Source organism: Aulonocara sp. 'chitande type north' Nkhata Bay, linkage group LG23 (genome assembly GCF_057382095.1).
Source record: "Aulonocara sp. 'chitande type north' Nkhata Bay isolate Kocher_YH1m ecotype deep benthic linkage group LG23, A_spYH_male_GT1.1, whole genome shotgun sequence".
NCBI classification, from domain to species: Eukaryota; Metazoa; Chordata; class Actinopteri; order Cichliformes; family Cichlidae; genus Aulonocara; species Aulonocara sp. 'chitande type north' Nkhata Bay.
Window position 1 is genome coordinate 11,024,009 of NC_141365.1, and position 12,857 is coordinate 11,036,865.

Below are 12,857 nucleotides of genomic sequence, written 5' to 3' on the forward strand. Positions count from 1 at the left end.
TTCAGGGTGCAGGTATTTTCTCTCTACACACGGTGGCAGCAGAGGCCCAGACATGACAGCCATTGCAGTTTTTAACCCAATCATTGTGAAACTAAAACAAAAACGTGAACCTCAATACACTGCATGAAATGCATCCGAAAGTAAAACTCATAGTGTGAAAAGCATTTTTCAAGGCTTTTAGATTTTGTGTGCTTCTTTAAAGGGCAATCAAGGTTAATCATCTCAGTGGGCAGATTACTGCTGGATCTGCAAAATCCAAAATATTTTATTTCATCTGAGACTCTGGTGATATTCAGATTGAAGACTTTCAAAAATATTTTTTAAATCTCTCCTGGGGAAAAAAAAAGAAAAACTATTGTCTATTAATGGCTGTGTGTACAAAATATGCAAACATAACACAGTTTGACAGGCATAAAATAGTATTTTTGCACCAACAAGGTGCTCTCCCAAAGCTGTCAGCCTAAAAACTGTTGGCTGATAGCTCTAAAACACATCTACGACAGATAAACAACATCTGAAAGTCATGCTGTTAAGAAACAGGATAAAAACATCAAGCAAAAACCTGACGCAGGACCTGCAGATGATCCATCTACTGCTCACCAAAGGCTCATCAGAAATGGGCTCAGTGGAAGGACAGAATACTATATATTCTTGACCGCTATACAGAAAGAGTCTCATCAGCAGTGGCTTCATTTTTCATGATAATGATCCCAAAAACACTGCCAATGAAATAAAAACATACTTGGGTAGAAAAACATACAATGAATCACTATCAGTCACGGACTGGCTTCCCCAGAACCCAGACCTCGATATTACTGAAGCAGTGTGGGATTCAACATCCAAAGAACAGCTTTGAATGTCCTTCAAGAAGCCTGGAGAACTATTCTTAAAGACTGCTTAAAGAAAATAAGGCCATCTCATAGAGTTCAGGCTCTGGTGAAGAGTAACAGTGCTCATACCAAATATTGATTTTCAAGCTTGTTAGACTCTCACAGACTCTGATTCATCTAATATACTGTATTTCAGTTTATGTTTGGACATTTTTCATTGAATCGTTTTCCATTTTCCTACCAGTGGATAAATAAATAGTGGCTTGAGACTTTTGCACAGCATCATGCAGGTTTGAAGGTTTGCTTAAAGCTGTAACAGGATCATGTGGCATTTCTGAGTCCAGTATTTTTTCTGTGCATGTTTACTGATTAATAATGGCCCCATTTCTGTGTCAAAAGGTCATTTTTAATACAAGTGTTACTTTAATGTCAGGACGTTAGCAGTATTTTTAAGGTGCTAATATTAGCCTCCATGAGTAAAAGTGACATTAAAGTAAGTTGCATTGTTTGTTTGCTAAATTTGCTGTTTATTTTGCTCTTTCTAGTTCCTTTATTGTATAAAATTTTAGTTTTGGATGTTGGCCTAAAGTGTCTGAACTGTTTATCTCATGATGAAACCAAATTCAGACTATTTATAGAAGGCTATTCTAATTTAGCAGGAAATATGAGTGATATTCAAAGTGCTTCCCTATGTTCCCTCAGAGCACAACAGATTAATTGTTGGCTTCATTATGCTGTATCATATTACACCGCATCTGTATTGTGATACAGGACAAGAATTTGTACAAGGTCCTGTAATAAAATAAGCTTTATTCAATTATGGATTGGAACGTAGGGTCTTCTTTCAGCTTGTCCTGGGCTCTGTCGCCCCCAGCAGGCGCACGGCGGTAGTGCTACAATCACTCACAATAGGCAGTAGGAGTGGACGAGCCTGAGGGTGAGCAGGCGGGCTGTCTTCACAGGGAACTCTCCTGTAGGAGGTGATACTAAACCCTCCTTCTTTTCCGACCTGAAACAGGAGCCGGAGTCCGGAGCAGGATGTATTGATCTGTTTGTTTGTAGTGCGTCTCCGGCGGATCCTCCATGCGTCAGCCCCGGGAATGGATCAGGAATCCGGTGCGGCGTCTGCGGGGAGTTTCATCTCCCTGAATGAGCATGAGCAGAGGTATTACTCAGGTCTCCACGGTCTGTGCCAGGCTGACACTTCAGGAAAACTGTCGTCCAGTAAAGTGGCAGAGCTGTTCAAGGCGTCTCAGCTACCTCCCGAATCTCTGCATAAAGTGAGTGTGGCGCTTGTGTCTGCGGCTGCTTGGTCAGCTCATGTTATCAAGTGTGAGGGGCTGAGGGCTGCGGCTGCTGCTCCCTAAACCCCCAGATGCAGGAGACACAGAGCCTGCGGTCTACTGTGTATCATAATGAGCCACATTTTCATTGTGATGCCTTTCTGATCTCTTTGTGTGTGTGTGTGTGTGTGTGTGTGTGTGTGTGTGTGTGTGTGTGTGTGTGTGTGTGTGTGTGTGAGAGAGCGGTTTCACAAACCCTCTTTCTCCCCCTCCTCTTCCACACAGGAAGCCAGTCTATTTACATATATGAGGGTATAGCTGAGCATGTGTCTGTAGGTCTCATCACTACATTAGTAGCTGTGTCGGTCCTCAGATGTCACCTTGGAGATGTTGTAGTTTAGGTTAAGGTTAGGCCTTTTGCACTCATTTCTAATAAGCTTGTTTACTGTAACCAATGATTTTTTTTGATGTGATCAGCACCAACAATAGCCTTTGTCAGTGGTTATGTTTACAAATTGTTGTGCTGTCCCCTTTAAGAATAACAACTGTGGTTCTGAAATTTTAAACCATTCACTTCCAGAGGTTGACCAATACTAAATTTTGAGTGGCCGGCACCAAGTATTTGTGAAAAAAAAACCTCAATATTGATCCATCAGCAAATAAGATTTTTATAGATAAATGCATAATATTCATATTCGAGTATTCTGTCTGCTCAGAAGTGATGCACTCTGAATGTAGAAGGAAAACCACTTTTTCATCCATCATCAGACTGAAATAGTGAAATCATAGTGAGTTTCTTATCACTGTGATTTAATACAGCAAACATCACAAAGTCATTTGGATACAGGGACTTTTGTAAAACTGGAGCAACCTTTTGTCAGACAAATGGTTGAAACATCTTAAAATGAGAAATAATTTAACTCAATCAATAATAAATAGATTGTCAGTTTGGTTATTTCAGCTCAGCAGTTCATCTGATATAGAAATCATAACCTATAAACTTGATGTTTCTGTGATGGATTATAAAACATATAGATTCTTCAGACTTGCTGAGGTTTAATATGGCACATAAATGGCTGTTAAAGCAGTTTTACAAAGACAGCAATATATCTGAAACTTACAATACTTCAAAAGTCAAACATTTAAAGCATATACCATATCATTTGTGGTTATGGATCTTAAAACTTGTAAAACCCACCACTTTATTAACCGATGCTTTCAAAATCCTTTCTGAAAGAATGAGGGTCTAATTAAAAGCAGACAAAACTAACACGTAAACAAATTTAATTAAAACTTTTACTGAGCTCCTTGTTTTTCTTTGCGTGTTATTGATTAAGCTTTATGGGCTGATACCCGACAAACTTGACAGACAACTTAATAGCAGTGGTGGTGTTAACTGTGTCTCGCTGGCTGCAGCATGAAAGAACCCAGTGAGAGTCATTTTGCCGACCCATCACAGGAATAAAAACACATTTTTCCAGCTCAGATGAGCACAGCGGGTCGCTGTCTCCGTTCACGCCACCCTCTGTCCCAAGGGGTCTGCTCCCTTCGATGGGAGGCTATTGTGTCTCTGCGTGGGTGTCAGGAAGTTTGGCACTGAGCCGCACTTCCTTCCTGTCAGGCCTGGATCGCCGCCACCGCTTTGGGGTGATTGACACGCAGCCTTCTGAGCTGTGTTTTGGCCCTGCGGCAGGATGCCTGCACGATCGCTCCTGAAGTCACTGCTGACTTCTGGGTCATCATGTCACACAGTATCAGAGACTGGCTTATGTCCTCTCTTGCCTCCGTGAGTTAAATGTCATGTTGTGGCTCTTGAGGTTGTGCTACAATCATGCTATAATATTTGCTAAAACAAAGGACATTTTCCACCATGTGCTGTATGTAGAGGTATGTTCTGCTGATTTACGATTTAGTAAATTTAGACAGGAAGTTTCTTTTTTTTTTTTTTTTCCTAACTGATCTGTTTACAGCAGATAAATAAAAAAGCACGAGGCTTCCGCCTGCTGCAGTGAGGTCAGCTGTTGTGCTCATTAAATGGATGTATAAAGACTTGGGGTCACACTGCTATTGCCTGAGATTAACTTTACCGCCATCTAAGCGGATGTCCCTCATAACATTTTATCATGGGAAAGTAACAGCCACTGCAGCCACTGTAAATCCCAACCTATACAATTCGCAGTACATTTGTAGTTCATTTTCCTGCCATGTGTTTGTGCGTAAATGCCACGTTCAGGTTCCTGCACAGAAACGATGTGTTGACAGATGTGCTGTCAAACCTGTCCAGATGAATGAGGGTGTGGTCAGAGTTCCTGTGCTCACATCCTGGTTTGATGGTGCTGGTGCTGCTAGCTGATTGTTTAAAAATATTAATGGAAAAAGGCATATGACTAATATATCAGTACGTAAGTTGTCTAGTATGAAAAAACTGTTTGTGGTACTTTACAAATGGCATCATCACATTGTTTGTCCGGGGGTTCCTCCAACAATCTGCAGTGCATATAGTAGATAATGTATCACAGCAAAGAAGTAGTTGATGTGCAAACGCTCAGTGTTATCACCGTAATTTGCTGACTAATTCGTTAAACAGTGCAAACACTGACCACCTTTTCTTTCCACCATAACGTACTGTTTAATCAAACCTAAAGTAAGTGTAAGTAGGTTTAAGTGCGCTTACTTCCTGCAAGATTAATGGCTGATTCTAAATTAAGAGCGTGTGGTTAATTGGTTGTCAGGGTTTTTCCCCTCCAATGGACTGATGACCTATCCTCTTGGTCCTGCCGTATGATGGTTGGACTATAAGAATATAAATAGAGAGTTATTTGTCTGTGGCCATATCTAATCAACCAAACACATGCTAGAAATTCAATGGATTCAGGCATCTAGACATGACCTGCTGAATCTCTCAGAATGGGGAAGAAAGGTGATTTTCGTGACTTTGAACGTGGCATAGCTGTTGATGCCCGCCAGGCTGGTCTGAAATTTGCCCAAAACTGCTGAGGACTTTCCCACAAAGCCATCTCTAGAGTTTACAGAGAATGCTGTGGAAAAGGGAATGGTAAATTGAGGCTACAATTCAAAAGGCTCACCAAAATTGGACAATAAAAGATTGGAAAATCACTGGCGGGTTTGATTTCCGCTGTGAAACTTGGATTGTAGGGTCATAATTTTCTGTAAACAACATGAAAGCATGGATCCACCCTGCTCTGTATCAACGGTTAACGCTTGTGTTGGCATAACAGTATGGGGTATACTTTGTTGGCATACTTTAGACCCCTTAATACCAACTGAGTTTTGTTTATAATACCATAATGTTGTTGCTGATCATGCCCAGCCCTTTATGAATCTATACCATGAAAAATTAATACAATTTTGAATTTCAAATGGGGCCTAATCCTATACTGGCAATATATTTAAAAATATATTTATTACTTTAGACACTTAAATAAAGATTTTTATACAGTTAAACAGTACACATGCACTGCAAAAACAACATATACATATATATACTAATTATTAGAATACTTTCACACACCAAAACTGGGGCAAATCGACCACAGTCGAGAGGTCCAGTTTGTGACTTAGTTGAACAGGAGCTGCCAGCTACAGCTGGACATGTCGACATCCACCTGTCAGTTAAAGTGTCTATTTTCCTAATAATGTCCTAACTCAGGCGAGCTATAAATAATCCCTATGCAGTGGGTAGGAAATTGTAGAACCATTCTCACTTTTTGGCGTTGTATTTTTCAGCTTTGGGGGCTGCTGTTTGTTTCCAACCCAGAACTCAAGTTACTCCTAAGAGTCAAATGCTGATTTCTGTGCTTTGTGTCTGTGAAACAGCAGATGCTTAACACCACAACAAACAATAAGCTAAATCTGGCGTAACTGCTGACAGTTGAAACATCAATGCCACCCAGACTGCTTTTTGTATCCACAATAGATGTGAACCCATGGATTAATCTTGGATTTTGCACATCAGTCAAATACTTTTACATTAAAATGTAAAAGTAAAGAGAAAAAAAGAAGTTCCTGACTGCTAACAAATGCTTTTTATCAGCAATGACAGTGGATCTGGTCAGATTATTCTCCCTAGTACTACAGGGTAATATGTTGAATAACGTGGCTCTTCTCTAAAATTACATCCTCAGCTAGCCATAAGATTCAGTAGTATCCACAAAGTTGCACCAGTGTTGACGTAGTGAGCGCTGAAATGCTTCTGGCATCATTCCACCTTCCTTAAATAACTTTCCCCTAAGGCCGTAGATCTGACCTGTCAGTCTGGTTCCTGAAGGCCTTCGCTGTTCTTCCTGCAATAACCTCACCATCTATCATTTTTCCGCTGAAATCAGGCGCACACATCAGTGCTGCAGACTGTAGCTGTTTTGAATGTCCTGCCCCTGTGAAAGCTGTTTAATGAATACACTGCAGGTCAAGCAGAAATAATGTCTCATAAGGCAACGTGAGCCCTTTGGCCTCATTAGACAATAGATAGGACCAGGGCCCCATGTTCTTCGTATTTCAGAAGTGCATACCACTAAATGTTTAAAAATGGGCTCATGTAGGCTTTTTTTTTTGGTGACGTATAAAAAAGTAGACCTTGCTTTGAATTTTGTCAGTTTATGAAAACATGTTTGTGTTACTGGTTTTAATTCCATTGTTGCCACAATAAAATATCTATCCGGATTTCATGAATCCAGCCTTAGTGGAGATGTGGAGAATGGCCAGAAGAAGAGGGCATTACATTTTGGTGAGGATCCAGAGCACTTAGGCTACTATAAAATTTGCAAGATGGCATTGGCCTTGGCGGAAAATGTGCTCTAGTGATAAAACCAAGGGTGCCTTATTGAGTTGCTGGGACAGTTTGACAGGGAAAGAACACCAACACAATTTAAAGTTTACTTTTCAATTTAGAAGAAATGTCTCACCCACAAATAAGCCAAACAATAAAGGGATGTATGGCCAAAAAGTAGCATAAACAAAACGGTTAGCTTACCCAGTAATAACAAAACGGGTTGCTTTAAAACTGCTTTAAGAGATTTTTTCTGAATTAAATGGACATGTCATGTTTATTGCGTTCATTTTTAAGCTATTTAAAATGATAGTGATAAATGGTGTTACCATACTAATTGTTTTCTTCACTGCCACAGATTTAAGTTAAGCAAATGGGGGGGTCTCGAACTCCAGGCCTCGAGAGCCGGTGTCCTGCAGGTTTTAGATATCACCCTGTTTCAACACACCTGAATCAAATGATTTGTTCATTACCGGGCTTCTGGAGAACTTCAAGACGTGTTGAGGAGGTCATTTAGCCATTTAAATCAGCTGTGTTGGATCAAGGACACATCTAAAACCTGCAGGACACTGGCCCTCGAGGCCTGGAGTTTGACACCTGTGAGCTAATTATTTGCTTAGCTAAAAAAAAATTTGACTGTAATACCACAATTATCGCTTAATTAATCAATAATTGGCTAAAAGATATAAAATCAACAAGGACTTTAAAAAAAAAAAAAAAGAAGCTAAAAGTCAGAGTCTGCTACTTCTAGTCTAGTGCTAAGAGAAGCTAAACCCTGTGCTAATATGCTTAGCATAGCTATAGAGCTGTCCCTTTATTAATAAATGTGTGGTGAAAAACTAAAGGACTACAAAAGGGTTTTGTTTTTTGTTTTTTTAAGAAAGCAAAGCCAGGCTAGCATTTGTCAAATTTAGGCTAGCCTTTTTGCTAAATTAAGCTAAAATGAGGTTTGGTTCGTATTTTAGCTAGGTAGATAGATAGGGTACTGTTTGGTTTCCTTAAGTGTAGACATAATATCTTAAAACCAGAGCGTAGAAGGTGTTATTACTTGATTCAGTATTACAGTATTACAGTATTTTATAATCCTAATCCGCTGTGCTTCCCAGGAAGCATTGTACCTTGAAACAAAAGAGAAAAAGACAAACAGATTACATCATGCTAATCTCTTGCATACTTTTCTTCTAGTTTTATTCTATTTACCCATAATTTTCTACTATACATGATCTTGATCAGGGTGTAAAATAACCACATTCTTAAGTTAGCCCTGGCTAGATTATATTTCTGTCACTGCAGGCAGCATGAAAGCTGAGATGTATGACATTGTTGGACATAGATAACTGTGTCACAAATTCAGGGCATTGGTCGTAGCATGTTTCAGCTGGTTTCAGTTGTTCACAATGCAAAAGTCTTTTTTTGACTTCTTTTTCAGGTGACCGAGGTGTGTGGAGCAAAGCGTCTGGGTTACTTTGGTACATCTCAGTTCTACGTGGCTCTGAAGCTGCTCGCAGCTGCCCAGGCTGGTCTACCCATTCGCCTGGAGAGCGTAACCGCCAGTAAGTCTGCTGCTCAGAGAGGAGGCGTCTTATGAGAGGAAAAGGGGATCAGGAGATTATCTTAACATGGCAGGATTTGGCCTAATCTGGATGAAAGGGGAGTCACATGGAAAGGGCTAAGTGGGTTTGCCCTTATTACAAGGAGCACACAATCATTTACACCCTGCCCAAATAGGAAACCCTAATGTGTGTGTGGTTTTTTTTTCTTCATAAAATCACATAGCTTCATGGATTATTAGAAGGAATATGTTTATCGGTTCATATTCATTTTTGTATGTAGTAGTAGCTCTCCTCAGCAGAATAAAGCCTGTAAAGAAGTTCATCCTGATTAATTCCCTCGTACTAATTCTAGTTGTATCAAAGGTCATTGTGCTAGGCCTAAATCATGAGACAAATTTAAAAAAACACTTATACTGTATATCCACTTAAGCATTTGAGTTGGTGTCAAAATAAATAATATATCATTTATATCAATGATTTTTGTGCTGTCTCTCCAGATCTACCTCTACCTAGATTTGTTGGTCTGAAGAATGAACCAGAGATGCGATACTCGACTGTCCCTTCCTGCATAGACGCTCAGGGCGCACAGTGTGGCTCTGCACCCGGTTCTCTTATCTGGACTCCAACAGACAGGAACACCTTCAGACATCTGGAGGCCGGCACAGACAAGAAGGTAAGCCTGTGTGCGCTGCCATCTGCTACTTTTGGCCTGTATGCATGCATCAAAGTTATTATAGCTTAGTGCAGCTATGCAGTATGACCAAGAAGTATGCAAATACATTCCAGTCAGCTCTAATCATCGGAGCAGTTGATGAGAGATTAGAGAAGAATGACAAGCCTCTTTCAGTCATTCCAGTTTGTCCTTAATCAGAATTACTAGAACTGGATGACCGGCGACCTCCCTGACCACAAATTGCAATAACTTAGTTATGCCAGCAGGATCAAACTTTTGCATCAGTGTCATGGATTTGTTGTGTTTTTTGCATTTCAGCAACGGGTGTTTGCAGAACAATCATAACTGAGAAGAAGTGAATGGAGCGAAATTGCAAAACTATGTATTACCCTAGTTTTTAAAGACAAAAGCCAACATTGTATTTATATTTTTCAAATATAGGATGGATAAGATGAACAAATTGAAATAAAATTACTAGCGCATGTTATTTGGTTGGTTAAGGCTTCATAATATAATGTTCCTGCTTAATGGCAGATGATAGCTAAACTTTAAGTGCATATGGTTGGTGGTTAGTTTAACTATTCATTTCATGAGTAAAATAAAAATATGGGGTTCCATAAAATACCTTGTGATACTGTCATGTCCCCAATACTCCCAGAAAGGTGCTTTATTACAATCACAACCTATAAAAATGAATCTCGTTAAAGCCTAATAGGCCTAATAAAACCAGGCCTATTAAATAATTAAACATTAAACATTAAAGCCATAACCGCATTAATGTCGCAAATCTCCGGGGCTGCACGGCGTCAACGCGTTAGCACCGTCCAGCCCCGTGCACAGGGCGATCTGCGCTAACTTGCTAACAGAGATTTGCGGCGTTAATGCAGTTATGGCTTTAACGTAATTTTAAAGAGATTAACGCTGACAGCACTAATAAAAATACAAAAAAACCCTTCAATTTCAACTTCAACTATTGTCTTGATCATAATTTACAAGTGATGAAAATGTTTAGCTCACAAAATGTGCATATAGCCCCATTTATTCTAGACCTGCGGTTCCCAAACCCCGGTCCACCGGTCCGTGAGTCGTTTGGTACCGGGCCGCGAGAGATGAGGCTCGGGTGTGAAATTTATGGCTTTCAGGGTTCTTGTCGTTACCTCAGTTTCCCTGGGTCTTTTCCCATGTTGTAGTTGTGTGTCTTATTTTGAAAGAAATATGTACGTGTTACCATAGCGACCAGAGAGCTTTAAGGAGCAGAAAGGAGGATGTTACGCTGCTAATAAAGTTACTCAATTACACAGTGAATTTGCATTTATTATTATATTTACAAAATACCAAAGTTTTTGTCTTGGTTGTATCATTTTATTTTGTTGTATTTATCCGCAACACGGATAAACACGCCTTTAAGGCCGGTCCGTGAAAATATTGTCTGACGTTAAACCGGTCCGTGGTGCAAAAAAGGTTGGGGACCGCTGTTCTAGACGACCTTGCAAGGGCCCCCTATGAACCCAGCAGTGTAGAAGGTGGAAATTCTATAAAGAACTTTATTATCATTGGTGCTCTGGTGGACTACAAAGATGGAATACAAACATGTCATACTCTGAAAAACTAGCCCACTGGAGGGTGAACTAAGTGTTGTGACGGTAGGCAATAACAACTTAGCTGCTAGCTTATGTAGTTATGTGTAAGAAAGCTCCTTTAGTTAGCCAAGGGATTTGCGAACATAATATTTTTACTTATATCTTTTCATTCTGCTACAGCACAAGTTGCATATTTTAAAAAATGGTTTGAAGAAATATAACAGCCTAAAACTGACATCTGGATTAAGACTTATCAGTGATTCATGGTGTCCCTGTTCTTCTTACTGATGCCACACATCTTATGGTCTGTGTAAGGTGTTTTTGATTTAGTCCTCTGCATTAAATCTATGCTGTAGGTACATCATAACTGCAAATCTGCTATAACTTATCGTTGACAACGTGTTGACGCAGCCCAAAATGGCTGTAATGGTACCATTCTTCCCTCCTACCCAGGAGAAACGCCACCATCAACCAATTTTTTTTGGGGCACCAAAACTGCAGAGCACACTGTGGACAAATATAAATACTAGCAACAGCATCGGCCACTTAGGTAGGCAGAATCTTAGGCTGTATATCAATCAATCAATCAATCAATCTTTATTTATAAAGCACTTTTCATACAGAAAAAATGTAGCACAAAGTGCTTTACATAGTTAAAAGCAGCCCACCCCACCCTCCAACTCACTCCCCACACTCTCAATACACATATATACCCCCACCCACACACACATACACACACGCGCACACTTAAAGAGTAAAAATTGGGCTGGGCTCGCATGAGCCAAGTGAGGAAACTAGAGATGGCACGATACCACTTTTTTATGTCCGATACCGATACCGATATCATAAATTTGGATATCTGCCGATACCGATATGAATCCGATATAGTGTTTTTTAATCAACAAAACTGTTTTTTAAAATATCTTGCTGCATTTTGCAAGTCTGCAAGTTCATACTCAAGTTTAAAACAACAACTACACTAAAGCTATTCTGTTATACCTGTATACAAAAAAAATATTTCATAGTTCAGCAATACTGATCAATCTAATAAACTTAGACCTACACCATCCTCCCTATTCTGGTATTTTAAAGAGTACTTAGCGTAAATATTAAGCAACCTAACTAATAGGGTTCCAACTCCCAGCAACAACAAAAAGAAATAAATAAAAAATAAGGAACCACCCCTCACGCTCCACCTCATGATGCTTAATCGCCGTAATCAACCTTAATTTGATGCAGTGTGGAAAAAAATGCACAGAAATCAATTATTTTTCAAGAAATATTAAATAGATTCAACATCTTTCTTCAACAAAATTGCAGACTGCACAGATGGTACCTTCCCAAAGTAAAAAGTACTATAGCTTACTAGGGTATATATTAGACTTAATAGTTACTATATACAGTAATTGACTTCTATTCATTTTACATCAAATTAAAACTTTGGGTGTCAGATAATTATTTATTAAAAGCTCGACATTTTAAATGAGAATAAGAAAGAAAAGTATGTCTTTGTGCCCCCTTTTCCCTGTTCATGCCCTATCGGCCCCCCTGGCTAAACTTTGCTAGATCCGCCCCTGCACAGTTACCAGCGTCAGCTACGTAGAAAAAGATCCTGGTGTAGAAAGAAATATTAAATAAATTCTAACAACAGCTTATCAAGCTTAAACGTTCTGCTGTTGTTCAGCCGCTGGTTTCCTCTTTCTGGTGCAAAGTGGACCAAAAACAAACAAGAGACACGGACTCGCGACAGAAAAGCCGATCAGCTGATCATTTAAGCAGTTTCACGATTGAAGTAGCAGCCGGAGAGCGAGAGGCAGTCGCTTGTTAAGCTTAACGTGGGAATGCTTTACAAACATTCAGAGATGGACTTACACACTTGCTTTACTTCTCTCGGGGATAACTTTGTCGGAGATGAAATGCCGGGTTGCTAGCGAAGCTCCACATGCTATCCAGACCACCGACAGGTCCCGCATGCCACAGCCGCTCTATCACGTGATGCATACTGCTCCGACATGCTAACGTTCTGAGATGAGTTACGGGGTGTTGCAAGTTTTGCGAGGTGCTTTCGTGATATTTAATGGATCGGATTACATTTTTTATTTTTCTCCGATATCCGATCCAGTAATTTAGGTCAGTATCGGACCGATACCGA

The 12,857-nt window shown here is 39.9% G+C and overlaps 1 protein-coding gene across 1 annotated transcript in view; it reads left to right on the forward strand.

Annotated features, from left to right (window-relative positions):
* The first annotated feature begins 1,733 nt into the window (after window positions 1-1,733).
* reps2 (RALBP1 associated Eps domain containing 2) overlaps window positions 1,734-12,857 on the forward strand; it is a 33,786-nt gene continuing 22,662 nt past the window's right edge. Inside the window, exons 1-3 of the mRNA XM_086282663.1 lie at window positions 1,734-2,110; window positions 8,329-8,452; window positions 8,950-9,125. Of these exons, the coding sequence (XP_086138789.1) occupies window positions 1,931-2,110; window positions 8,329-8,452; window positions 8,950-9,125 (480 nt within the window). The 5' untranslated portion in view covers window positions 1,734-1,930. The remainder of the gene's footprint in view (window positions 2,111-8,328; window positions 8,453-8,949; window positions 9,126-12,857) is intronic.